We start from the raw sequence: 25485 nt of genomic DNA on the forward strand, positions 1-25485 counted from the left end.
TGGTCATGTGCTTTCAAGCAAACCATCAACTCAATCACTCCAATTTTATCAACCCTGGAATTTTTACTGCAGTGGAAAATGGTCTTATTTGAGAACTAATTTCCTTGTCGATCTGATGAAAGACTTTAATGGCTTGCCAAAAAATGTATTATTCCCAATCTGTTTGCTGCATAACTGGATTTAATTTACATTTAAAATTTAGACAGGTAGAGCTTTAGTCACTAATTATCTTTGCTAATGCAGTAAGGACTATGATCAGTTCAAAGTCAGCTATTAAAAGCAAACCTGGAATCCTAAAGCACCAGAATTACCTATCTGGGCTACCTTTACATTCAAAGTGTGGTTTTGCTATTATTAAAAATGTTTTAATTGCAAAATGTTTTGCATAAGCCTTAAGATTTAAAATGTAAGCACTGAATTCCAAAGTCAACATTTTCCTACATTATGCTGAAAAATAGGATTATGGTTCTCCTCCCAAATGCGCGTCAAAATGATTTTCACTTTCCTCTTGAACTGTGGTAAAAATGTAATGTGAAAGTGACAATATAACTGCTCAAAGATGGGGTGTGGTAATGTTGAGATTGACACAATAAACAGACCCACAAAACACTCTTTATGTTTTGACCTCTGTTTTCATTTTAGAGCCAGACAAGCACTAAACAAAGACTTTAATCTTTAAAACCTGTCAACTTTACATTAGCAAGCAGCCATACTGTTGCTCCATACAAAACAACTACAAACTGACAGGTATGTACAAAAATCAACAATTAAAACAATTCAAGGATGCCAGAAAGTATCGATCAAAAGCACAAGATACTGTTAATGAAGACAAAACTTCCATTATATAGAACACTGCTACATGCAGCTTGCTGAAAATTGTTGATTGGTTAGGAGGTGACCATTACTTGCAATGCATGTCTCATGACAAAGCAATTTGCTGAATTTTTAAATGCGCCACAACAGCATAGATTTGAGTTACAGCACACAATAAAATAGCACTAATGAAGTCAAATGTGCATCTGGGTGGAAAATGCAAATGGAGATTTGGCAACCATTCAGCTCATAGACGTAATATTGGCCAACACTATTTATAATTCATATTAACCATGCTTTGTAAATGTGTACACTTGATTATATTGACACTGCAATCAATTACATCTCTTTAGTGGTTGAAATGCTATTCATCAAACTATTGCATGTGTGCTCACCAAGATGAGGGCCAACAGTGCTGGGAAATGGTATACTGCACCAGGACACCCTAGATCGAGTGCGGCATAATACAGGCGTAACGCAGAGCTGAAATTATGTTGTCCAGAATATGCCTAAATTACAGTTTTAACACAGCTTTTCCCTACTACATCAGTAAGATTTTCCCATGAGTAAGCTCTATATCCTTAAGGGTTTTCTAAAAGAGATTTAGGAGCGAGTCATGATCCAAATTTTTTCTCCTCTTGAGGATTGAGTACTAAGGACTTGAATTTAAAATGTGAAATTTGTACTATTGTTGTGCTAGAAATTAAATAAAAATGATACATTTGATTGGGTCAACTCTTTCTAACTTTCAGCACTTTACCTGTAATACTAAGCTGGTCCAATGAAAGGTATCATAGCACTATATCTACTAGTGGATGAATACAACAAACTATCTGTTTTATTGCAAATAATATTATGAAATTGGTAATCAGTGGTAATCTGACAAAGATTAGATCAAAAATACAGAAATGGTGCAATAAAGAGTTCCAGAGTAAAGGAACACTTAATTTTAATGGCAATGTGGACCATTCTACTGATACGAATGCTAATAATCACTGACACTTATCTTACTGTGGGATCCACTTCAGTTTCATTCCTATTTCCTGTAGATTCCCAGAAAAGCTTATGCTTCCCTGTCAGGTTCACCATTTTAGGCAGAGCAGTGTCACGACAGGTGTTTACACCTTGTCATAATTGCATGCAAAGGCTTTGTTTATAAATATGATTGCATTCAAGGATCATGTTCTTGGCCCCATAGTACTTCTGGAAGACTGGGGCAGTCATCTTTGCCAAGCTATAAATATTAATTAGTTAGGAGTGCTCTACTCCAAACAAAGTGATTTGAAATTGCAAGTATTTAAAATGTGTCAATACAAATAAGGGTAAATAAAGTCTTTAAAGAATCTCCATTCACTTTTGGTACATTTTGACAGAGTCAAGATGGAATACTCTGTTAAAAGAGAAATAAACATGGTGAGATTTCTGCCTTTGCATTGATTAATGTTAAACTTTCAGGCTGTTTTATTTTTATTTTTTTTGCTGAGGATTCATATCAACTGGGAGTAGATATGCCCAGCCCAAGCTCATTTCAATTTGAACTCTTAATAGCTGTCAAGCAATCAAGTTCAAAATGCTGTTTGAACGGCAAGTAACTTAAAGAGCACAAAATCAGTGTTTTCCCCACTTTGCCGTCTTGGGCGAAGATTTCCATTATGTGCCAGGTATAGCAAAATGTATAAGGAATGGACTTATCATTTTGCTACATCTAGTGTACAGAAGAAATCTCCCCCCTAGTCTCTGATGGGACTACTTTTATTCCACTTCATAACTTGTAACGTTAAATATTTCAGTCAGCTGGAGATGCTTTGGCATTATAAAGAAACCAAGCAGAAGTTTTTTTCAATTGGCCAAGCATAGTATGTAACTTCTTTGCAATTTAGTTCAACCTAAAATTCAATTAACAGCGGTTACTGCACTAAAAATTCAAGGACGGTACCGGATATTTCCATTATTTTTCTTGGTGGAAGGGGGTAGGGAAGTGCAGATATAAAATATTTTTTGACCTTTTACATACTTTTATTTTGCTACAATTTCTCAGTTTTAGTTTTAAACAGTATTTGTCACCTTATACAGAGTTAAGCCCATTTCTTTTGATGAAGTGATTGAGATGAGTTGGAAAGAATTGGTTAAGTAATTGAACGGCCAATTAATGTTTTTCTTCTATGTTGCCTGCATTTGAATCAATGGCGGTTGATATTTGTTGGCTCCAACTCAGATTAGTTTATTAACTGCTTTCAATATCTGTAAACTTAAATAATAGTATCTAATTGTAATGAGGGGGTTTTATTTAAAAAGTATTTTTATGACGAGGGGTTGATAATTGAAAAAAATATCCAATAACTGACAACTAGATTTGTTTGCATGAAAACAGAGGATATTCGTCAATAATGGCACAGTTCCCAGAATTCATTAAGATTACAGGCATGGGTTTCTTAGAAGTTTTTTTGCAAAAGTGAAATAAACTCAATAATGCATTGTCAACAGTGCCATTGTTCATTTATCATACATTCTTAAAAAATATTTTCTGATCATTTTCCACAGTTAAAGTTTTAAGGTGTTATTAAACTATTATGCCTTCATGGAATTAGATTAGACTTCATGGTCAGTCCTGTTATTGTTTCTCCATTGATCTTGTAATGTTGGTGTGCGCAGGGATAGTAATTTTGGTGAAGTGTGCATGTGTCCAGAGAGTGCAGTGTGTTGGTGGGGTCTGTCACATGTATCCAATATCTTTTTTTTAATGTTGTGGAAAATGATTGCTGGGCCAGAGAAATTAGTAGTAATTGATGCCTCGTCAATTGGTCATATAACATATTTCCTTTTGGCCTCATATTTAAGGGAAGAATAAAAACAGTATGATCAAACATTCCCATAGTCTTACATTTCCTACCACATTAATTGTAAAAATCGTAAGAATAGCTGCTAAATGTAAAGCTGCATGATCCCATAATTTCCTTTATTCAATTTATTTATTTGTTCAAAATTGAAAGCGTCCATTGGCCGTCCTGTCAAGCCTGCCCAGGAACAGTTATCAAAACATGGTATATGAATGAAAGTAGATACAGAATAGATTGTCATGGTGGAGTCTTTAACATTTCAATTTCTTTAGTTCAATACTGCTTTTCATTTGTTATAATGTCCAATCTTTTGTTTATAATTCTAAAGTGTTGCACCAAATAAACAAATAAAAGCAATCACAAATACTCTTTGATTACTCAGCTGGAGCACTGTAAAATTTGTTGTACATGTTTACCTTTAAAGTTGCCTGTTAGCCACGTCAGTTTGAACATGAGTTCATCTGGGATCTTAGTTTGCTATTGACAGACATCTCTAAAGGCAAGCAAATATCATACAAAAAACTTAATTGCACTAATTAAATTGAATTAAAGGCTTTTCAAGGTAGAAACATTTAAGAAATTATGACAGAATTAAAATTGGGCTGTGTGATATTATCATATGAATACTTAACATGTTCATTTCAAATCCCATTGCCTGCTATTTTAACAGAGGCATAAACCTAGGTTAACAAGGAAGAATGCAAGAATTTGATATGCTAAGAGTTCACATGATAATTTCCAGGCTTAGATTACTTACTGTTAGTTATGATAGTCAGCACTATTTGAATGAGGTTACAGTCCACGTACCATGGGTAAAGAAAGTCAAACAATTAGGAATACCAGAGGGATATCTTTTGCTTTAAGAAATTTCTTAGTTGCAACCTGAGTAACCTACCCTTGCCGTATCTTGTAAGAACGACCCCTTAGGCCTTTCCAGGTCTTATCACAGGAGGAATCTCAACATGAGTTTTAACAGTGAGACTATTCTATTTAGCTCTGATAAATAAGAACGGGTTAGAAAAGCCTATCCCTTGTGCCATGCTGAGGCAGAAACTACAGCTCATAAAAGGTTATTACAATAGTATTTTAGAAATGTTTGAAAGTGTATCAATAAATTCAAAGCCTGAGAGCAAGGAAAATTTGAAAAACATTAAAACTTAATAGATGAAACAGTATGAACATCTAAAATTCTGAACATTTGGACATGATAAAGTATGACAATGTCTGAGCAGATTAGCACTAAACCTGGAAATCCAGATAAGCATGCCCAAAGAAAGTCAGTAGTGATGACATCCCTTTACCCTTATCAGCACATGTCCAACAAACCAGTCTGTGGTGGAAAAGGACAATAATACATGGTATGTGGACTATAACTTTATTTGAATAATGTTTCTAAACATACCAAAAGTGAGTAATCTCTCTTCCCATTTTGCTATCTTCACATGCCATGGGTACTGTGCATGGAAGAGGGAGGAACTCTGTTAAGAGCAGAGCTGATTGCAGTTCTGACAAGCTGCATAACTCTGGCTCTTGAAATTATGTTTATATTTTTCTTAGGCAAGATTTTAGTATATAGATGAAGAATCATGCCAAATTAGATTGAGTTGCTCAGACACTAGGGCATTGACACAATGCGCCAGGATGAGAGACAAATGCAGCACTCTTTTCCAATGTATTATGAGATCAATGGCAGTCATAGGTCTATAAGAGATACATGTGGGAAGACAACATGGTAAGATGACAGAATGCCACTTTTTTAAAACTCTGCTTTGGTATGAATAATTTTAAATTGGATGTATTTTGGTTTTTGTTTGTTTACTAAGCACTTTAAAAGATTACATTCGCATTTTAGAAAAATGAGTAATACAGAACTATCCAAAAAAAAGATATTCGCGATGATGAAGTTTGAGCCAATTCTGTCAATGTGAGCTTTCTGGCCTTCAGTATCACAGAATTTGCATGCCAGTATCAAGGGAGCAAGCCTCAGAGATTCTGATCAATATCAGCGTTTCCCACAAAAAGCTTGTAATCTGAAAATCCTCCTCTCTCTCCCTCTCGGAACTGAGACGTTTTACCATTTTAAATGCAGAGACTCACATATCCTCCATTTTATGCAGAAATTGTAGGAATGTCACCACAGGAGTGCATGGACAATAATTCAGATCATCAGAATATGGATTATAGGCACTACTAAGGAGCTGAAGCATGTTCATTGCTTTTTAAAATTTTGTATTTTTTTGCCAATTTTCCCTTGCTTTTAACCCTCATCTCCTACTGGCACTGACACCCTGCTAGAGTACAGTTCCACAGGCACTGGTTACCTTTTGGACTTGCCCAAGTGGTTATTCTTCATGTGTGAGCCTTGACTGTGAGTGCTGGAGCATTATTGGTCTGGGGGATGGTGAGGGGTATTCTATAACTAGGCTGCTTTTGAAGACTGGATCACTACCTATACAATAACACGTTTTTTTTGTCCTGTAAATTTAGGTCTTATCCAGATTTCTGGTTTGTTTCAGTGCAAGAGCTTTGTTGTTGGCTCCCAGCCTAATTATCAGAGAAAGACGGCAGGGGAGAGTGGCTTGTGAGAAAACTCCAACCAAATGTAGTTTTTGACTTTCTAGCAGTGAGTTGCCTTTTGTGGGAGCAAGATCAACCAATCTAACATCATTATGCTGCTTTAAAAGGGGATGGTGGTTGGGAGAGCACTGTGCCACTACATTGAGTTATAGAAGCCCCATTAAGAATTCTGCACCTGGGATTTACAAACACGGTAGCTGATATCAATGCTGGCGCCTTAATTTTGTAGCTCTTAATATGCACATATTGGCTTGAAGCATGTCAGAATCTCTGTTTACTTGACCTCCCTTATCAATGTTGCAAATTTGCATGTTTTTGACTCCTGGTTGAATGGGAACCAGGTGTGACTGTTGAGGGCAGGTAAAGGATTCTCATAGTCAATACAGAATTTAAAATCTTGAAGAGGCCTGAGTGACCTAAAAATTCCCAAACTACATAAACACTGAATATCTTTCATTAAACAAAAAACTTGTGACACAGTCATCTTTGCAAAGTTTACCTTCTCTAGCAGTGGAGCAGCACACAATACAACTGATGGCTGTGGCAGAAGAAAAAGAATGAAGAATAACAAGAGGTTTTCTGACTGGACATAGTAAATGAAAGACACAAGATTCACTTGAAAAACCACTTGAAAGGGCTGGTATCATTTATGGCACACGAAGTATGATGAATGAAGACATTTTTGTGGTTATGCAGCTTTTGAACTGAAGCGCATAAGCATTTCCATTTAATATTATAGCAGATGCAGGAACTTTACACAACTTGAAAGTTACAAAATACCAGAACGTACCAAAAGATATAAAATCTTTTTGATCGGAAAGTTACACATTAAACAACAGGACTAAATTCACATTTCATTGCTTATAAAACATATAGTGCGTCTATGGCAATGAACTTCCACTATAACTGTATGCCAAACAGCATTGCTAATTATTTTGTAGTAAATTCAAAAACAATCTTCATTTGCGGTACTGTCATGGTCACAAAAATAGAATAAAGCTGTCAACTTGCATAATGCAAAAAAATGCTGCCTGTGAATCAAGGCAGTCAGGCGCAACAAAGAGAGAAAGTTACTCATTTCTTGTGAAAGAGCAGTGGCTTCACCAGCCCAGCCAGGATCTTGGGTAACTGTGTAGTTATAATCTCTGACATCATCTCTGGAAATTCCACACTCAGTGCCTGGGATTGAACAAAAGTATTCAAGCAGAACTGATGCAGCCTCTTGACAAGCTATTGAAAAGAGACAATCGAGTTACCAATTCTGATCATGTTTTGTTTACCTGTTCAGCTTTCAACATTCTGAATAGTTTCTATTGCAAACCAATTGACATAAACAGAGATTGGAGCCAGAAATTACTGTTGGTGATGTTAAGTGTCAAACACTTAACAAGTTCCCACGGCAGCTTCCTGTCCACAATTTTACTGCAAACATTAATTCTTTATTTTAAATGTCCACTAAAATAATGAGCAGAGGAAAAGTCATATGAACGTGTTAAGCATTTGTCCACTGGTATCCGCAACAGTAATTTCTAAGCTTATTTCTTTAAATAAGGAGTGAGGCTTAATGTTGTCACTGAAGAGGAAGTTCGGCACAAAACTCATGCTTCCAGGCTGCCTCTGAAACACTAAAGGGCAGTAGGAGGTGACTGAAACACATTGATATATGTACAGGCACAACATTTAATGGTCTGGGCCAATTTAGCACATCCCATTTCCCCTTTACATTCCACTACATAAATTATGTGGGAAATCATAATTAATGTTCAAAGAAAAAATTATTTTGCCAAAACATGATTTTCCAACATGTAAAATGACAAAGCAATCCAGTGAGTTGCAGAGCCATTTACAGTAGGAAGATAGCATGTTCAATCCTCAGTCAATGCAGAATTTTCTGATCTCAGCTAGCGTGGCAGTAGGAGCACCACATTGGCCTCAGTGCTACTTAGGTTGACTGGTGCTCTTGGAACCATAGCCCGGCAAGCGTCTTCAGTTTTGCAGGAGGGAAGAAAACTGATGAAGAGAATTGGGAGAGAAAGAAAATGACAGATTGTTTACATATTAATAGAGAATTTGTTTTTATTCATACTGCTAATGCCGCCAGCATCTCTCCTTATGGAAAGATCACTGGGTATTGGCTGGCAGAGGAGCCTAGTGTTTGAGATCTGTTGGTAAAGCTCATTAATAAATCCATAAAACATATGGCATGTGACACTAAGATAATAATCCTTACTGGCCACTACTGTAGAAGACTAGAAAAAGCAAGCTATCCAATACATATCTCATTAAACAACCACACCTACTTCATGCATCGAGTCCATGAGTTTAGTGAGCTGGTAAAGACGTTGAGAGCTGCTCTGTGCACCTTTCTCCTGCAAGTTAATGGCTTTACTCAGCTCCCTAATGTAGTCTCTCCGCATCTCTTCAAAGTAGGATTGGCTCTTGAGGCCTTCCAAGGGAACTGAAAAACAAATGCCAGTTCCTCCATAAATCTTTCTGAAAGAAATGTTAATACATGTCCTTGATAAAACCTGTAGGTAGTTGCTGGAATAGTCCTGTCTGCTGGCTTTAAGGCTTTTTTGACATAAACTATGCAATAATCTGGAATAGATACTAAGCTGTTTCCTGTCGGTGTATCAGGACAATTTTTCCGAGTCTTTCTGTGTTCCCAGGAACCACCAGGGACAAATTTATGAGATACTGTTTCAGTACAGTTGTTTCTGGCTACGTCCTGTTATTAAGTTAAAGCAAAAATCTTTTAATAAAATATTGGTTGATAAGGGGAATCTCACCCACCAGCAGCGCCCATTCGAAATTTAGGCATGCCTGAGCACAATTAATTTTCCACCTGTTAATTTAAATGGTTGGGAGATCACGCACAGCACACGCCTGAATTTGCAATTGGCATTGGCAGTAAGCAAGGATGCCCGCCTGAAGCATGAGGTCGGAAATTAGCCCGAAAATGACATTTTAGTAAGAGCTTTTTTAACTTTATGAACAAGGGAAAATAAACCCATGTAGGGTATGCCTTATTTCCTGTGATTCTTAGAATTGGATGAATAGTCAAGCAAAGAAAGTCACCCTGACTCACGGTAGTTTCATTAATCAAAAGCAATTATTTAATGATATCATTCATACGAGCATTCATGAAGCAAAATCAAGCCATACATATGACTTTCCTCTATAAAATCCCATTATACACTTAATAATTCACAATGATATTATGTAATGACTTAACAATTCATACACACATCAGGCAAATCAATAATAGATACCACCTTAAACCAAGGATTTTGCTCATTGGGCCTGCACGTTGATCGTCTCTCCAGTCCCCGAGGTCCTCTTCTTCTTGCATGATGTTCAACTGCAGTGTGCGTTCTTTGTGACTGCTGAGTGGTGAAGAGGCTGTTCTTCTCTCAAAGTCGTCCTTTTATATTGTTTTTACCAATAGGACGTAGGATTGGGGAATGTCATTCTTTTCGTCCAATCGCTCCCTGTTGCTATACGTCAATCATTTACATACCTGAATGATTGACAGTTTAGGTTTTGATTATGTGGCTGGAGACCCTTTGATGTAAAGACCATGTGCTCAAACCATGGAAAGTAAAAGACCCCTTTACTATCCCTGTTTATGGCCTTTCATGTAGAGGGAGCCCCTTTCATTTCTATGCACAGACATTCTTAATGGTCCTGACGTCTCTAATTTTGATTGCTTCAATGCTTCAAATCCATTCCTTATACCATTTGACCATATGCTGGATGCAATACTATTTGATGTTTTACAAAGCCCAGTTCTTTGAACAGATTACCAGAGAGGAATGAGAGGCCCATGCTTTTTTCATACCTATCATTGCTTTCCAATCTGAAGCCTTTGAGGTATGCCCTTGTTGCCTTTTCTTACATTACCACCTGCTGTGTTGAAAAGCTTATGTTTCCAAAAGCCTATGGGCTAGAAATTCGGCTGTGAAGTGCCTATTTTTCAGGCACTATGCAGCCTCCTAAGGTCCCAAAATGGCACCCGGAATGCACACGCATGCATCTAGCGTGACATGTGCCAGACGCCATTTTGGTAAAGGTGATTGCGCACACGCAGATAACGAACGCTGGCATCATGTAAAGTAAGGAGAATATCCGTTGGATCAGCGTGCAATGCTGATTTAAAGAGATAGACACCATTTTAGCAATCAATGCTCCAGCCAACGAACTTTCTTAACCATGAACAGCTGAACATGTCTTAGACGGCCTGGAGGATCCCCCACCAGCGCTATTTAAAGGGATCATGCAGGATTTACAGGTTAGTGGCTGGATTATTGCTTCTGGCTGCTGGTACATTTGTACATATTTGTTGAAGCTTCCTACACTTGGATAGAGTAGTTATAGTATATAAAGAGTGGTTTGGCAGGTCCTGCATTACTGTTGGTGTCATTTACAACAGTGTGCTGAACAAGATTCCTGGCAACCATGGGTGGCCTGCTAGGGCTTGTGCTGGGCATAGAACACGACTGGGAGCATGCAGAGAGACCACGCAGAGCAGGTCAAGCTGCAAGGAGAGGGAGGAGGAGGAGGAGGAGGCATATGGCACTGAGCAGGAGGCCATACCCATGAGGGCCTTCAGGGAACAATACTCTTACCTCAACATGAGCGAAGATCAGTGCATCCGATGGCTGCGGTTCACAAACGAGGTCGTGACGGAGATCTGTCAACTGTTGCAGCCACAACTGCAGCTTCAGAGCAGGGCAAGGACAGCATCGCCTGTGACTGTCAAGGTAACCATGGTGCTGAACTTTTACGGCTCTGGATCTTTCAGGCCTCTGCTGGGGGTATGTGCAACATCTCACAGCTTGCAGTGCACAGCTGCAAGGGAGGTCATGGAGGTACTGTACGAGCTGCGCAACAGGTCCATCACGTTCCCTCTTGACAAAGAGAAGCAGAATGAGCGAGCACAAGGGTTTGCTCGCGTTGCAGGCGTGCAGGATGCCATTGACTGCACACATATTGCCCTGCGTGGTCCACATCTCAACTCGGCCATCTTTATGAACAGAAAGTGCAGCTGGTGTGCAACCACACGCAACGCATCATGGAGGTCAATGCCCACTACCCTGGCAGCAGTCTCGATGCCTTCATTCTGCAGCAGTCCAACGTCCCAACTATCTTTGCACCGGCTCAGCAAGTCAAAGGCTGGCTTCTGGGTGACAAGAGCTATCCTCTCGTGAGGTGGCTCGTGACTCCGGTCAGGCACGCACACACACGTGCAAAGCAAGCATATGAGAGCTATGCAGCCACACGGAATATCGTCAAAGACACTGCAGGCCCCCTAAAGCAACGCTTCCGCTGCCTGGACTGTTCGTGTGGCGCCCTGCAGTACTCCGCTGAGCGGGTGTCAAGATTCGTCGTGGTATGCTGCACAAGCTCACCCTAATGAGAGGACAAACCTTGCCACCACCTATCCGGCAAGACCCTGAGCCAGAGGCAGAGGCAGAGAAAGAGGAGGAGGAAGAGGCTGAAGAGGAGGGGGAGGAGATGGAGGAGGAAATGGAGGAAGACGCAACAAGGTGCACAGGTCCTGTCTGCCAGGGCTCTGTGTGCTCACCATATTCGTGAGCGATATCACTAACCTCAGTGACACCTCCCAACAGTCCTACACTACCCACCTGTCCTCTCCCACATGACCATCAAATTGCCCTCCATATGATTGCACATTGCTTCCTCCCGCGACGCAGAAATAAAAATCACCACCAACTGCGACTTTAATTTCAAATTTATAACGTAACACATTAACTCAAGTATCAAACATTGGATTATCCACCCTTGTGCATTCCCTCTGTGCCTGTCATTTGTGTGCCTTTACCTTTCCTAGTGCTCCTACGAAGTGCATCCCCAGTGGCTGGGGCATGGGTGGTGGAAGGCTGCTGACCTTCAATTGAGGAGTGTGCAGATGGCCTTGGAGGTTGACATTGAGTAGCTCTGTGCTGGGAATACCTGGCTTCACATTACACCATCTTGGCATGGGCTGTAGCAGTCTTGCCTGGCTGGCTGACAGGCAACAGCAAGTTCCTCCCACTGCCTCCGCAGCTGGTGTCTGGAGGGTCTCCTGTCATCCTGCTGGTACAGGATGGCTCTCCGTTCCTGCACTCCCTCCACTAAGGCCTCCAGTGTTCTGTTGGAGAACTTTGGGCACGCTCTCTTGCTGCTCCAGCCATTCTGCCTGTCATCCTGCACTGCTTTCATTGACAGTGCACCTCCCTTTTAAGAGCTGCAGGCTGCCTTTGCTGGTCATGCCCCATATCGGGCCTCCTGCGGGTGCGTTCAGCCACTCAACATCACAGGTAGTGCTGGCTGCACATATAAATCATGGAAATGAGGATACAGCATGAATCTCGAGTGCTGCCTGCATTGGTAACACGGGGCGGGGGTTAACCGCGTACTGCAACCCCCGCGCCTGGTATCGGGCCTTATCCAATTTAACCCGCTATGTGTTTTAAAAGCCTGATAATGCTTTAAGCTCAATATTGTCTATCTAACTGATTTATTTAATAATCTAGATATCTATCCACAGTACAATGTCTTCGATCCTGAAACTCATACTTCTCCGATGCCATCAGCGTCATTGAGGGAAAAACAGGATTTGCGAGAATACAGTTTACTGTATTACTGTGTTTGCAGGTTTCTAAATGTCTTTGTTTGAAAGGGTTTTGAACCCTACACCCAATAATGTACAGCAATAAAGAACTTGTCTGGTTACTGCTGAACCACTAATGTGGTGTTTTCTACATTCCCGGATGGCAGTCTACAACCAACAGAGAGTGAAGTTATTGAATGGGATGTAACATGGTACAAATTAAATAGCTTAACAAACATACCTTACTCACTGGATATTTATTACCAAGTGTGATCTTATGGCTGTATTTTTGTCTTTTTTCAAAAAAGTGGTTATATGCTCCTTTTTCACAGATCTTTATAATTCTCAAAAAAATAGGACACAGGAAAAACAGAATACAGTCAACAGAAGTAGGGCATTCAGCCCCTCGAGCCTGTTCCGCCATTCAATTAGATCACGGTTTATCTGTATCTTAACTCTATTTACCCACCTTGATTCTATATCTCTTAATACCCTTACTTAACAAAAATCTATCAATCTGTTTCTGTGAAAGAACCTCAACAGCTTTTTGGGGGAGAGAGTTCCAGACTTCCACTACCCTTTGTGTGAAGGGGTGCTTCCTGACATCACCCTGAACTAATTTTAAGATTATGCCCCCTTGTTCTGCATGTCCCCACCAGAGGAAATAGATTCTATCTATCCTATCAAATCCTTGAATCATCTTAAACACCTCAATTAGATCATCCCTTAATCTTCTATACTCAAGGGAATACCAGCCTAGTTTATGCAATTCGTCCTCATAATTTAACCCTTTTAGCCCCAGTATCATTCTGATGAATTTGCACTCTGCCCCCTCCAAGTCCATTGTATCCTTCCTGAGGTGCGGTGCCCAGAACTGAACACAATACTCCAAATACGGTCTAATCAGATCTTCATACGACTGTAGCCTAACTTCCACCTCTTTGTATTCCAGTCCCCTTGAGATAAAGGCTGACATTCCATTAGCCTTTTAAAATGTTTCTGTACTTGTCCACTAGTTTTTAGTGATTTATATACATGGACCCCTAAATCTCTCTGCTCCTCCACAGTTCCTAGCTTCTCACCATGTAGAAAATACTCTGATCTAGCTTTGTTAGGTCCAAAGTGGATGAACCAAACTCCATTTGCCACAGTTTTGCCCACTCACTTAATCTATCAATGTCCTATTGTGACTTTCTGCTCCCATCTACACCACTTACTGTGCCACCTAACTTAGTGTTGTAAAAATGGTGGGTATATACGATTTTACAATGTGCAATTGCATGCAATACGATGTTGCAATCACAACACACTTTAATATGATACTTTAGTGCTTCACGAGCAGGTATCAAGCCACATTACCCAGCATAAATAACATTTGTGGGCCGATATTCCTCTAGCACTCGGGTGTAAATAATTGTTTGGGCAGAGAGCATAGAGAAAAATTGGGTGAATAGGATTGGATGCCATTTGAATTTATGGACTGAAAAATCAGATGGGATCTGTTATGGGTATGTGACACTCCCTGCCCAATTTTCCTCTTTGGGCTCCACCCAGGTGGTTATTTATGCCCAAGCGCAGAAGAGGACAATCTGCCCCTGTGAAATCGTGGAATATACAATGTTTGTAACGATTCATTGGCACATTTGGAAAGCTAATTTTACTGACTGTGCCCTGCCGGTCTTTGTCAACTGAGTAATGGAAAAAACGGATGACTTTTTTGGTCCATGAGGGCATCCGATAAGCATCCACTGCAGGCAACAAGTACGGCAATGCATCGCAGGGCATGTGAGCTCCGTGCCTAACATTGTGAGAACCTGGTGAGATGCTGAAGAAATTGCATGACTTAATAGTAAGGTAAGGCAAGAAATGTAGTAGTGAGGGGCAGACATGGAGATAAAGGAAGGTTATAGTTGTTATAGATATTTGCAAAAATGTGCTGTGCTCACCGGAGAGACATTAAGAAGGATGTAGCAAGGAAGATAGTAAATGCTAAAACATGATTACATTAATTACATTAAACTATGATGGCAAAGAGAAGACACTGAAGGAAGGAATTTCTGTGGGCCAAATCATCATGAGAATTGTGACATTATTCAAGAGGGAAGCTCTCAAAGGTGTTAGGACTTGAGCAGGTTGGTAGGGTGTGTTGACTTGCATTTATATAATGCTTTTCATGACCTCGGGACATCCCAAAGTGTTTTACAACCAATGAAGTATAGTCCTCACCATTTATACCGACCATACACGCTTACCACGAGCAGCCGTCTATACCAGGCAAATGGCACGAACCATTTGTCATTTCCAATGAAGTCAATTACAAAGCTGCCACATATAACACATTAAACAAGCCGGCTATTACGGGCAATTTAATAAGCTTTACCCACCCCATTATCACACTGTATTTGTATTTCTATCCCTACGTGGATCATTCTGTATCTGTGTCTGGGTTTTTTTGTCGGGTCCCAACGGGTTTTATTAAGTTAGATTTAGTGGTCGTCAGGGTTGTCGAGTTCACTCATCAACCAGTAGATGTAGGAAGAGGCATTTCTCCCAATGTTGGAGGTGAACAGAGTGATCAGTTCCGGAGGGACGTGGCAGTGTGCGCTCACTTAGGAGAGAGCCTCTCCTTCTGTGAAGGGAAGAAGCTTAAACAAATGAGTGTGGAGTGGTGCCTAGCTGTGACAACGAGTGTGTGTGCTCCGTTCACTGCTCTCAGTCCTCCATTAGCGAGGAAGGCCTTAGTCCCTGTAAAAAATGATACACCATCCACCGCAATTAGTGGGCTAATCGTGTTAACACCAACACACCAGCTATAAGCGGTGGGGACTGTACTTTTGAAGTCGTTGTTGTAATGTAGGGAAATACATCAGCCAACTTGTGCACAGCAAGATGCCACAAACAGCAATGAGATACATGACCAGATAATCTGTTATTAGTGATGTTGGTTGAGAGATAAATATTGGCCAGGACACCGGGAGAACTCCCCTGCTCTTCTTTGAATAATGCCGTCAGATCTTTTACGTCCATCTGGGAGGGCAGACAGGGCCTCAGTTTAACATCTCATCTGAAAGATGTCACCTCCAAAAGTGCAGCACTTCCCCCTACTGGATTGAAGTGTCAGCCTGGATTATGTGCTCAAGTCTCTGGGGTGGGGCTTGAACACACAGCCTTCTGACTTAGAAGTGAGAATGCTACTACTGAGCCACGACTGGCACTCATAACATGTATGATATTAATCTCACGTTCCACAATTTGCACAAGTTACATCAACATATCCACAAGTGCTCAGTAGTTTGTGTAATAATACAATATCCAACTGGATAAATGTGCTTGTACACTTGTAAGGGGAAATCTTATGAGGCTCTGTGCTGCAGCTGGGACCTCGCTCACAGCTGCGTATGTAGGAAAATTGTGCCTGTACAGCCTGTGATCTTCTGATATATGCTGGCTGCAAGTGAAGTCACAAAATTTACCCTATAATGTCCTATCTTCTTTCTCCACAAAGCAGGAAGAAATAAGTGGTCTTTACCACATCTAGAAAAGAACAGTTGCCAGGGCACAAACCGTCATCGCATACACTTGCATTAAGCATGAGCACAGATACAGACACTTCATGACAATTAGATGGTGTTGTGGTGAAGCACTGGTGGGGTACTGATGTTCAAAGGGTGGCAGAAGTGGAAGTTAATGAGCATCCAGCAGGTATAGGGTGCAGGGTTGCTCTGCTTACGTCTTTCTAGAGTTTTCTGTGGCTACAGAACTTAATGGGCCTGTTTTCCAATGTCCAATTTACACCATTGGTTGCCTCCTCTGGCAGTCCATTCCATACGTTCGCCACTCTGTGTAAAACAGCTAAATCTAAACTGTCCGAGTACCTATCCTCTTCTAAACTTTAGCCTGTGTTCCTCAATTCTAGAGCTTGTGGCAATCTCAAGCATATCAGGATTCAATTTGTATACTTTTCAAGAATCTTGAATACTTGAATAATATCTGCCCTGAGCCTTCTCTTCGCCAAAGTAAACATTTCCAAGCACTTCAAACTCTCCCCAAAGCTCAGATGCCTCAATTATTAATTTGGTTGTTTTTTTCTGCATTGCCTTCACTGCCTGGATATCCTTGCTGTAGTACAGTGACTAGAATTGTACCCAGTACTCAAGGCAGGGCCTTACAGTGCCATATACAGACTCATTATCACCTCATGGAATCTATACACCATCCCTGTGGATATACACCCCAAGATCCAGTTAGCTGCCCTTAATGCAGCTGCACTGTTGGTTTCAGTGAGCTATGCAACAATACCTCTAAATCCCCTCTCCTTTTTTGTGTCCTGTAGTCTAAAGCCATAGGGTCTGATTTTAACTCCAAGCGGGTTTTAGGTGGGTTCACAGCAAGGTGAGTAACTCACCCACTGCTCCAGAAATGAGGCCTGCGCTATTTTAACTCCTGAGATTCATTTAAATCCTGCCGGCTGACTTCCCGCCCAGAACAGGTAGGAGGTCGGCGGGAAGTGGCAGTAATTATGCAGCCCAGAGATCGCCCGCTGACACAGGGTGCAGTGGTGGGATCGACTTCTGGCGCTGTCTCGTGGTGGTCTCATGTTCATGGGATGGGAGTCTGCAGCAGGGGAGGCCTAACGTTCCTTGTGGGATTAAGAGGAGCACTTCTGGTCCTCCTGGCTTCACAAGGAAAGTAAAAAAACTTACCTGTTTGGGCTTCTCCTGGCCCCTGCGCCTCTTCCTGCTGTCTTCATCTCTTCCCTATCCTTTGAAGCCCCCCCCAATTTTGATGTCAGTAATCGTACTTTTAACCTTGCTGTGAGAAAGAGACCAGATCCACCAAATTTGCCAAATCCTGGGCATTGTTCTTTGTTTTTTCAACATAAACTACACCCCATCATTTACTGTACAAATTTATGAGCCACATGCAATTTAAACTACCGTGATATGGATGGCTGTAATGTACTTTGTAACATATACAAGACTCCCGCATACCATGAGAAGCTATTTCGATGGTAACACTCCATTTTAAATTCAGTCTGGGTGGGGACAAAACTCCACCATAAAAGTTTTAGATTCAAAATGGCCACTAGTACTACACTAACTGACCAACCCTAATATCTTTCAATGTTTTCTAGCGGCTTTGTTGCAGTAGCTCTCTCACCAGAATCTTTTCCAATCCCTTCTTCTCATTAGCAACACATTAGCAACCTTTAAAACATAAAAAGATGGTTAGGCTGCTAAACATCCAAACTTCTGCGTAAATATGCTGCATAGAATGCAGTATATTCAGCCTTGTCTCGACAGGTGGACCAACACACATTCCACTCCCTACTAGCCCATGAAAATATAACTAAGGGTATTTTGTTAAAAAAATGCAAATACAATGGGGGAAGATTTCCTTTGTTAATTATAGCCAAGAAACTGTTGTTGATGTGATACTCGGGTTATTAAAAATGCATTAAAAACATTTCTTGTCTGCTCGATATTCCCTTTTTCAAGTAGAAATTGGGGGATCGGCTGTCTGCACAGTGGGCTGACCAGTGAAGTGTCAGAACTGATTACAGTAGACAGTAGTGGTTAAATGGGATAAGAAGGACATTTACACAAGGGAGGGCAGGACTTGCAGTTTACTTTCCTGAAAAATTTAGGTGGCAAAAGCTCAAAAGGCCAAATTTGACGACCACACAATGGAAATGCTTATTCCGGAAGTGTAGGAAAGGAGACCTGTCCTTTATGGTACAGACAGGTGCCTTCCTCAAAATTGATTTGTTGAGCAAGCTGGTAAGCTGGTAAGTTCAGGCCTAAATTTTCCTCTTGAGTGTAATTCAGCTGGGAAATGCAATGGGAGTTGATCCACTGGCTCCTCACTCACCCCCACTGTTTCTGAGATTTCATACTAGAATGACAGAGGACGTAAAACACATCTGCCCATAATTGGGTGGGCATATTATAATAATATGCAAATGAGCAAAATATGTGATCCAACATATTTCCTGTCCTTTGTACCATAGCAACACTGGACACAGGGGATGCCTGTTCATCTCTGGTGCCCATCATTGCTATGGGTGGTGTGGAAGCCATTTAAAATTTAAAAGTCCCTAAACCCTATAGAATTGACTGTTGAGCAATGCCTCAATTTTTTAAAAAATCAATTTTTTGGGAGGAGCTTTACATCGGCCGTACCAAAGATGCACCACTTCTGTGAAAGCAGAATATCTAGACTGCTGTGTCCAGAACTCAGCAGGCCTTGATACAGGTCAGGAAGAAGATCACTGACCTTCAGAAGGTTGATAAGGTAATGCTAAAGTACAGTTTTCAATGCTAAATATCTGCCCCAAGTTATGCCTCACAACTTATAAAGCATTTTGTGCTGAACATTAATAGAAGATAATCCAGTGCAGTCTTGTCGTGAGACTAACAGTGTGCTGAATGCTTACCAAACATGGCCATACTGTAGCATGGGTCAAGTACAAGCAGCAACTTGTACCTCAAAATATAGTCACAAAAATCTGAACAGGGCTTAGCACAGGAAATCCTTGTATGCCAACCTAGCTGCATGATGCATGCTCATTTAGTACGAGACAGAATGGACAGGATAGTACGTAATAAAAGGGGGCAGAGCAAAACTGGAGGAGGATGAAAGCATTGCACGACCTTAGCACCATTAGAGGAGGCTACCCTGGACATCACTGGCTGCAGAATCACTGAGGAAGTACAGGAGGCTGAAGCTAGGGGCTTCTTCCATGCTTAGGGCTAGTACCATCCTGTTCATATTATACCTTGCCCCCTGCTCAGGCATTGATATGCAGGCCCATATATTCTGCTTTAGCAGAACTGGGGCGCATCTCCAGCATGGCGAGACATCTGCCCGCCACAAAGACCTTCTGGCCTTGGGGTTATTTAAATATTAAATGGATAGTAAGTCAGGCATGCTCCCATACAATCACTGTGATCATTGCCACCAGATTTTCCTGTTAGCATTGTGCCCAGGCAATCCAATAGCCCCAGCAGCAGGAACAGGGAAATCTGTTCCATAATATCCTTAGGTTTATTAACATTGCCATAGGAAATTAACTATAATACGTTAGCATGGATTTTCTGTTCAAGTTTGCCTGATTTGCATGTGTTAATCAGATGAATCAACAAGAAGAATGGGCAGCGTTCGATTATGTCAGATTTTCGCCCACTTTATGTAACATGTGTATTTCTGGTGGCTGTAAAACAGGGGCAGGACGTGCCCATCAGTTCTTCATTCATTTTTTGGTGTTTTTTTTCTGCTACCACTTAGGTTTTGTGGCTATTGTTCAGCTGCTTTTTTTTCTACAGCTCCATTACTGTAACAGATTTCCCAATGGGAATAACCTTTCTCAGCTTGCTAAAGGAAGCATGGAAGACCAGTGGAGGATTGACCAGAGGTGTTGTGTGCCCACCCTCACACCCTCAGCTACAGACAGAGGTTCACAAACTTAGAGCTGGCAGAGGATTAGTGCACGTGAAGGCTCCAATTCACAAGGAAAACCAAATGACACAAATACAATATGTGAAAGCCTCACTAGCTGTACTGCAGGATGATTCTTTGGAAGCAGTCTGATCACATTATATCATGCTTTCAGTTGGACTGCATGAAAGGAAAAATGCCAGGATGATCAATAGCAGCATAGATTAAGTGGATGCCCATGCCAAGATGCCACCAACCATATCTGCAGGGATTGGTGCACCTACATGACAATGATCCTAGGGAACTGTTTCCACAGGGTCCAGATCATCAAAGACCCAGATGCAGAGCTGTGCCATCTGCTGCAAGGACATCCTTCTTCTAGGCACGCTGCAATGCTGACCAAGGGCATGGTGTTTTGGAGTGGCATAGTGGGCCACCCTGCTTGCAACCACCTCAAGCAACACCACCTCCACTTCAGCAGCCATCATCAAGGGTCAGATGCTGGACTGCTCTGTCATTTGCCTGTAGGTTTGTGCTTGCACATTGGGTTTCCTTTCACTTTGTTTAGCTTATCATTTCTTTTCCCTCTCCCCCATCAGCCTTGGCAAAGGATTTAATAGGTAAATGTCATTTAAGTCTTTCCTTTTCCTAAGACTGCAAGGATTCAGATTTTCTATTCTGAAATTTCCCTTTAATTGTCCCTTTAAAATTTTGGCTGTATTGCAATTTCCCACTCCCATCACCAGTGTGCTCCCTCCACATGTCCTATTCACAACTATGAAACTGTGCATAATTATGATATTGAGCTGACTACGTAAAATTGTGTGGAAGCAGCACACTTCACCTTGGATGAGCTCTACCCCTGTTTCTATCCATTTGGGAGTAAACTGCATCCACATTGAAAATTGTACCCTATTGTTTTTGGCATTTACAAAATGTGTGATTAATGCTAAAAATAATCATTCAGTTAAAAGTCCCTAAACAAACAGGACAACACTGACTATTAATCACACCAAACAATGTAACCAATTAATTTGCATTTTTCAATGCCTCCTTGTTAAATCTGTACTTCTCCCTGCTTCTTCAGATCAGGGTGTTAAAGGCTAAAAACAACCGAAGTGATAAATCATTATTGTGCACGGCGGATTCATGTGATAAAATGTTAGTTGGGAAGCTGGTAAATTGTACATTGCACTGAGGACCATTATAGAAACTCATTGAAATTCTGAGCTTTGAGTTAGAAACTCTCATTTAATGGGGGGGAGGGAGGCTGAAAACATTTGTTTATGCACCATTATGGCCGATTTTCATCCCACCCACCCAGCAGGAATTGTGCGGGGGGGTGGGGGGCGCGAGAAGGTGGCGGGGGGTATCTTCCGCCCACAATTTTTACTTACCTGACAAGGCACGGGAAGGTTGCTCGTCCCAGAGGAACGGGACCTAGTTTAAACGGCAGTCGCACTCTGATGATGCCATCAGGGCGTGCACCCCCTTTTAACCGCAGGTCAGACTACGGCCCGCCCGGTCTCCGGCCCACCAGCAAAAGCTGGTGGCAGCAAAGATCCAGGCCTTTAAAGTTTTTTTTAAAGGTTCCGTGTGATACCTTGGATACCGTCACCCTCACCTGACCTGGGCTTCCCCCTTCCTCGATCACGGACTTGCCGAGTCCCCCATCAATCTGTACTTACCTTGCTGGAGAGTGTTTCCATTTCCGGCTTCAGGCGGGAGTCAGAGTCGGGGCATGCTCTGGGTGGGCCGGACAGTTCACCGCCCCCGTCAGCCTCCACCCCCGATTCCCGCCCTGAGTAAAAATGCCCTATTGTGTCTATAACAGTTTCAAATAGTTGTGCATGAAGTAAAAAATTGATCTGATAACATGCTGCTAGAGTTGATGCTAAATAACATGTTGATATTGTTTTATAAGTGTGAAAATCTACATCATTAATTTGCTGTTAAATGTCCATTTGCACCTGAAAACAGGGTGAGAGCAGGCGGATAATGGTGTGTTGGATTGTTTCGCCCAGTTTGCGCCAACATTAGAAGTTGCCTGATTTTCTGGGGGAGTCCACCAAAGCTCCCTAAAACAGATAGGACCCTTGAATAAATGCAGATTGGGATTGAGCGACATCATTAAGATGCTGATGTGACTTCCTGTCTCCTGACTAACACCACTTCCTGCTACCTCACACAAACCATGGGTGATAGAAGACATTAGGCAGCCATCTCAAACAATTTAAATGATTCCTCAGCTAGTCTCAGTTAAAGCTGCATGGAGCTTTTCAATACATTTTTTTGCACGAGCTTGTGGGTAACTCGTCCATAAAATTAGTAAAACTTATCTTAATTCATTGATCATTGACCTGAAACGTTAACTCTGTTTCTCCCTCCACAGATGCTGCTCTACCGTTGCTGTGTATTTCCAGCATTTTCTGTTTTTAATTCAGATGCCTGGGCACATCTGGTGACATTCCTGCAATTCTGCCCACACCAAGGCCCCGATATTAGAGTGGAGGCAGGATAGCAGCGGGGGGGGTGAATGGGCGCGCGGGTAACCCGGCCAATAAAAAATGTCCGTTTCCCACGCGATCGCGATTCAATTGGAGCCACTTAACGTGGCTTCTGGGTTTGCCGTCTGAAAGCTGCACAGTGGGCGGACTGCGCACCCGCATCACAAGCTGTCAGCTGGAGGAGCTCTGTTTAAAGGGGCATTGCTACAATGGCTTTTCTTGGAGCAAATATCCACACAGCACAATGGAGCAGCACCGGGGCAAGGCTGCTCCAAGATTCAACGATGCCTCACTCCAGGTGCTACAGGATGGGGTGAGGAGGAGGAAGGATGTGTTTTACCTGGCAAACGGGAGGAAGTGGCCTGCCTTTTCCACCAAGAAGGCCTGGCTCAAGGTGGCAGAGGAGGTCACCAGCAGCAGCAACATCTCGTGCACCTGGGTCCAGTCGAGGAAGCGCTTCAATGACCTAACTAGGTCAGCCAAGGTGAGTACACTTACTCATTCTCCTTCACTCTGTCTTTCACATCCCCGCCCCCACCCCCCAACTCATTCTGCACTGCCAACACTACTCTATCACATCACTCCTCACACTACTTAAGGCTCATCCTCAACTTACCTGCACTTCCTCACCTCCCTATTACTCATCCCACAACCACCACTCAACCCAATCCTCATACAATGTCATGGCCCTGTCTCATACTCACCCTCTGATGCATCTCTTTCACGGTCAGCCTCATCCAACCCATTCATCAGTTGGCCACGTTACCATCACTCACTCACACGTCTGTTCTTTCTCCCCTTCTAGGAGAAGAGAGCGTAAAATGCACGGGAGAGGGTGAGGACGGGAGGGGGGCTGCGACAAACCAACGTCCTTACAGACGCAAAGCAGGAGGTGCTGGAGCTCAGCCGAACCCTCGAGTGCCTGTCCGTCGGGGACGCCGAGACTGGCACCCGACAAACTCATGGTGACACAACTTTAACATTCATCACACACAATATGAATTGATGTTAACATGCCTTGCCATCTTCAGCACCTCAGCATGCTCATCGCAACATGACAATCTGTGATGATGCTTAATATTGCCTTCTGTTCTCCTACAGGCCTTCAGCGACCGCTGTGACAGCAGAGGGCGATACCTCAGAGGACCTGCCGGCCTCTGAGGGTGCACCGTCACATCTTCATGAGCCATCCACCAGCGCAGATACTCACACCTCGGTGGGTCCTGGTCCTCAGTCAGTTGGGTTGGCACCTGGTGAGTTACCACACATGTGTGAGCACGAGCAGACACTGGTGGCAGGGGCAGCTGTGGAGAGTCCGTGTCGGTGGGAGCACTCCTCTCCAGGCTCTGCTCAGCTGGACGCAGATGCGGAACTCTAGGGACCATCCTTTAAAAGGAGAATGATCGAGGGACAGCAGCACATTTGCGAGGTACTGGAACAGATGCCACACACACTGTCCACAATAGCGCACAGGATGGAGGAGTCCAACTCCTGCATGAGTGGAATTGTGGCACAGGTATGGGAGGAAATCTCTCACTTTACAGTGGTTGTATGTGTACTTGCGAGACTGTTTTGCGCAGGGAGGGGTGGGTGGCCTGGTGTGGGTGCTGCTCTTTCTAGGTGGCGTGACGACTGGACTCTTCACACTTTCTGATGTTAGGAGAACCGTTCACATATCAGTGACTCCCTGGCCTCACGAGCAACCAGGTGAGCTGCTGCTCTGCCCATGGGTTCCTCCTCCTCCTCCTCCTCCATGTGGGTGGCAGATGTGGATGGGGCCTCCTCAAGCTGCACCCTCTCTGTTGTTGCCGTGTGCTCTTGTGCAGATGCCTGTGGTGCAGCACTATGTTGTGGAGCTGCAAGTGGCGGAGGTGCACGCCGTGCCTGGCGAGGATGGTGATGTTGCTCGTCCTCGGATGTAGTGGTGAATGCAGCCATCGCGCCCCCCCCATCCTGACGGTGTGAGTTTGAGGGGGTCCGAAAAGTTGTTGAATATGTGTGAACAGAAGAATTGTGAGTGGAAAGTAAGAATTTTCAGTGAAAACACAAAGATCTCGCAGCCAAAAGTTTGTGTGAAAGAACTGAGTGCTCTGCTGCAATAACTTACCTTTACTCCCCATCTGTCAAACAAACATTTGAATGTCCAACTGGCTGCTGGCTGAAACATGTCTGGCAGAACATGAAGTGTTTCTCACACCCTGACAAACATGCTGGGGATGTTTCAAATGCCTTAATGTGGACAAAATTAAATACTTTAAGTATCTAAATAAATGTCTTAACTATCATCCCGCTGGCTTTAATTGCCATTGGGACTTCTGCATTTGGGAGGTGCCCGCACACCTAGACGCGTCATTGGGGAACCCAGAAGTCTGCAGGTTGGAGCCGGAATCCGAACCCACTCGGGATTTCCGCAATTTTTGGAGCCCCCCTGCCCTCAATGCACTCGCTACTTCACTGGAAAATCGAGCCCCAAGTGTCCCGTATGGTCACTGTGTGCTGTATGCTGCATAACTTTTTGATATAATGTTGATTGCATGTGGAGCCACCATTGGAGAAGGGCCTTCAGCAAGATGTGCGAGTGGACACTGCTGAAATGGAGGGTACTGAGGATGCGGAAGGGGCCCAACAGTTAACTGCTCCAGAGCTGATTGGCAGTAGCTCAATGAAGAGAACTTCAGCTGAACAAGCCCTTCTCCCC

General features: G+C 42.6%; 1 protein-coding gene across 2 annotated transcripts in view; it reads right to left on the reverse strand.

The window, feature by feature from the left end:
- Nucleotides 1–612: 612 nt before the first annotated feature.
- LOC137323031 (progesterone receptor-like) overlaps nt 613–25485 on the reverse strand; it is a 268780-nt gene continuing 243907 nt past the window's right edge. For both annotated transcript variants that reach the window (XM_067986390.1, XM_067986389.1), the window contains 2 exons: nt 8528–8685; nt 613–7457 (listed from right to left, as the gene is read on the reverse strand). In XM_067986390.1, the coding sequence (XP_067842491.1) occupies nt 7302–7457; nt 8528–8685 (314 nt within the window). In that variant the 3' untranslated portion in view covers nt 613–7301. The remainder of the gene's footprint in view (nt 7458–8527; nt 8686–25485) is intronic.

The sequence above is a fragment of the Heptranchias perlo genome, chromosome 6 (assembly GCF_035084215.1).
Source record: "Heptranchias perlo isolate sHepPer1 chromosome 6, sHepPer1.hap1, whole genome shotgun sequence".
NCBI lineage: Eukaryota > Metazoa > Chordata > Chondrichthyes > Hexanchiformes > Hexanchidae > Heptranchias > Heptranchias perlo.